Source organism: Volvox carteri (genome assembly GCF_000143455.1).
Source record: "Volvox carteri f. nagariensis unplaced genomic scaffold VOLCAscaffold_5, whole genome shotgun sequence".
Taxonomy (NCBI): domain Eukaryota; kingdom Viridiplantae; phylum Chlorophyta; class Chlorophyceae; order Chlamydomonadales; family Volvocaceae; genus Volvox; species Volvox carteri.
In genome coordinates, this window is record NW_003307548.1 from 1,889,595 (window position 1) to 1,892,973 (window position 3,379).

The following is a 3,379-nucleotide window of genomic DNA, read 5'->3' on the forward strand; positions in this document are numbered from 1 at the left end:
GAAGGGTGAGCAGCGCAGCGGCCAGAAGTGTGAGGGGGAGGAAGGAAGTGTATCTTGGGGTTGGCGGGGGCTGCAGGCGAGCGAGAGTACCAGCAGGATTGATCCAGTGACAGGCGCAAAACTCACGACACGCTCTCCGCTCCAAACCTGCAAACCTCCACTCCCTTTCGCAAAATACAACATACCTAGACCCTCGCTGTCACCTGTACGACACGCCCACGCCGTACATTCAATGTAACGCCTGGGTTTTGGATCCTCCCCTCCAAAATCCCCCCAACCTCCTCATCCTCCCCAAACCCCCACCCCTTTCCCCCGCTCCCCCTCGCTTTTTTCCAAACCCCTGTCCCTGTCCGTGCATCCTCCCACGTACCTGTACGGCATAGTGAACGCTCCCAGGTACGCCACCGCCCCCGCCGCCAGCAGCATGTCCCCGGTCACCTCGGCCATCTGGCTCCGCAGCCCGGCAGCCGCCTGCGTCCAGCGCTCCTTCTCCCCGCCCAGGCCACCCAGCAACTGCTCGGCTCGCTCCAACTTTAGAGCGCATGCTTGGGTGTCGGCCTGGTGTTGGTGTCGGTGTTGGTGGGGGGGAAGTTGGTGGTGGTGGTGGGGGTTACATACATACATACATACACACGTCCTCTCCCACCTCCAGTTTCGCCTTCCTCTTCTGGCTCTCCTCCAACCTCGCCTCCAAGCCCGCCAACTTGGCCTCCAAGCCACGGAGCTCCGACTGCTTGGCGTTGAGGCCGGATAGCACGCTGCCGTACTCGGCCTCAGCGACCGCCAGAGCCGCCCGCTTGGGGGCAACCACCTGCGGGTGATGACGTGTATGTGTGTATGTGTATGTGTGCATGTGTGTATGTGCGTTTTTAGCCAATGGCGGCGGGGAGTGCCGTACAAGGTACGTCTGGAACCAGAATGCCCCGCCCACCCCAATCACCACGGGATTGGACAGCTCTCCATCTTTCCCCTTTGCTCGTTTCCTTTTTTTGGTGTCGTACCTTCGCCACTCTGTCGTACTGGTCCATGGCGTGCACCCACTTGCACAGCCCCTCCGCCGCACTGGACGCCTTGGCGGCGTTGGCGGCCGTGAAGTCCGGGTCCCCGGTGTACTCCTTTCGAACCTGGGCGTGGAGCCGGGCGTGTGTGTATGTGTGTGTGTGTGTGTGTGCGTGTGTGTGTGTGTGTGAGAAGAAGGGGGAGGGTTGAGGGGTGGTATGGGGGGAAAAGGGGGGGGAGGATGGCGGTGAAAAGGGGGAATGAGGTGTAATTGGACAACTTGGCAATCAGACACAGACACACACACATCACACCCACCCACTACCACTACTCTTCACCTCGTATCCATAATCCGTACACTGCCGTACACACACCTTGTCAATGATCCTCTGGGGAATGTTGTCCCTGTCGTAGTCCTTCAGTCTCTGAATGAACTGCGGGTCCATCAGCAGCCGCTTGGAGGCATCCCACCAGTCCACGATCTTGCGACCTGAGGGGGGGTTAGGAGGGGGAGGGGAGTAGGAGGGGTGGGGGAGGGGTGGGGGAACCGGGGGTAGTGTAAGGAAAACGGGGGGGGGAGTATGTGGGCGGGAAACAACCCGGGTTTGGGAGCTGGGACGCCTTCCTTCAAGCCTCCTCCTCCAGGACTTCCTTCACCTTTTTCGCAGCCTTCTTCAAGCAGCATCAAAACTTCTTTCCCCCCACCACCACACACACACACACATCCGCCCACCGGCCCGCATCCCCTCCCCCTCGCCGCCTATCCCTAAAACCCTACCTTGTCACAAACCCCCCTCCTCTCCGTTCCCTCATCCACACCGCCCTCACACCCCCCCTGGAGCTTATAAAACCCAAACCCATGTCGTACCCGCCATGTTGGGGTCGGGCAGCAGGGTGGGCTTCACATCCAGCAACACGCAAACCGCCTCCATAACCAACTTAACCACCGCCGGGGGGCTCTTGAACGTTTGTACGATCTTTATGTCGGCCGACTTGATGGTATCCAGGGCCTTATGGGGCGTTAGGGAACGGAGGGAAGAAGTTTGTACGATGCGTACGGTGTGTACGACAGGGAGAAAGGTGCCCCCAAACGGAAGATGAACCTTCAGAAAACGCAAAGCCGGTGTTGGTGTTATAGGGCAGGAGAGGAGGACAGGTGCAGCAAGTAATTGAAGGGCATCTAGGGATGGTAGAAGGGAAAAAAGTGATTTTACCCAGAAATGTGCCCGAGTTCGTAAGTAAGGCCGAAAACGAAATCGGTAGGGCATCTTTTTCTCTTTTCCAAAACCCTTCAAGCATTTGAGCAATACATTTGAATTTAGGGGTACCAGAGCTACATAGCGATACATACACCAGCTTCGGAACAGGTAATCAGGTGAAAAGCGCGTGAAATTGCCACGAAGACTTATCCAAGGAAACCCAAAAGGGAAATATTAGGGCGGCAGAGCGGCTCTCTTCAACTCCCCTCTCCTTCCCACTTCCCCTCCCCCTAACCCCCTCCCCTCCCCCTAACCCCTCCCCCTAACCCCTCCTCTTTCCCCCCTCCCCTCCCCCCTCCTCTTTCCCCCCCTCCCCTTAACCCCTCCCCTCCCCCCTCCCCTCCCCTCCCCTTACCCCCCTCCCTGCACTCACCTGAATTGCCGCCTCCAGCGCCGGCAGCGCCGCTGACAGGATGCTCTGACACTCCTCCTTAATGGCCCGGGCGGCCGCGGCAGCCTCATCCGCCAGCCGCACCTCCTTGTCCACCAGCGCACGTTTGGGCTCCACCACCTGGCGGCGGCAGGAGCAGGAGCAGGAACAATAGTCAGTGCTAGCAGTAGTAGCAATAGTCAGTGCTAGCAGGAGCACTAGGAGGCGGACGTGGTGTGCACAGGGATGCAAGTACGCATGTGCGAGTACGTATGTATGTACGTATGTATCTATGTATACGGGTGTGTGCCGTGGGTATATGCCATGCCGCCGTGCCTGTGCACGTGTACGGGTTTATAACACGCCCCTCCCCCGATCCGTCAGTATCTCAGTATACACGTCACAAACCCCTCTCCCCCATCCCCCCTCTCCCACAACCCCCCACCCCACCTGCTCCTTCTCCCGGGCGATCTCGGAAAGCAGCTGCTCTGTCTCAGCGACCGTACGAGCAAGTACGGGGCTCATGGCCTGTACGGCGACGTTGGGGGAAGAAGGGTTAGGAGTGCATTCCAAACCGACTGTGTGTGTTGTGCGGGGCGGGGTGGCGTGTGAGCTGTGGGTGTTCAACCCGGGGCGTGGGCGTGGGCGTGGGCGTGGGCGTGGGCGTGGGCGTGGGCGTGGGCGTGGGCGTGGGCGTGGGCGTGGGCGTGGGCGTGGGCGTGGGCTGTGGGCGTGGGCGTGGGCGTGGGCG

General features: G+C 59.9%; 1 protein-coding gene across 1 annotated transcript in view; it reads right to left on the reverse strand.

Moving 5' to 3' along the window:
• VOLCADRAFT_87478 (dynein heavy chain 4) overlaps nt 1-3,379 on the reverse strand; it is a gene marked incomplete at both ends in the record, with an annotated part of 57,082 nt that overhangs the window by 13,505 nt on the left and 40,198 nt on the right. The window contains 8 exons of the mRNA XM_002947232.1: nt 371-558; nt 647-811; nt 1,002-1,124; nt 1,374-1,489; nt 1,868-2,009; nt 2,632-2,769; nt 3,079-3,156; nt 3,257-3,352. Coding sequence (XP_002947278.1) covers nt 371-558; nt 647-811; nt 1,002-1,124; nt 1,374-1,489; nt 1,868-2,009; nt 2,632-2,769; nt 3,079-3,156; nt 3,257-3,352 — 1,046 coding nt within the window. The remainder of the gene's footprint in view (nt 1-370; nt 559-646; nt 812-1,001; nt 1,125-1,373; nt 1,490-1,867; nt 2,010-2,631; nt 2,770-3,078; nt 3,157-3,256; nt 3,353-3,379) is intronic.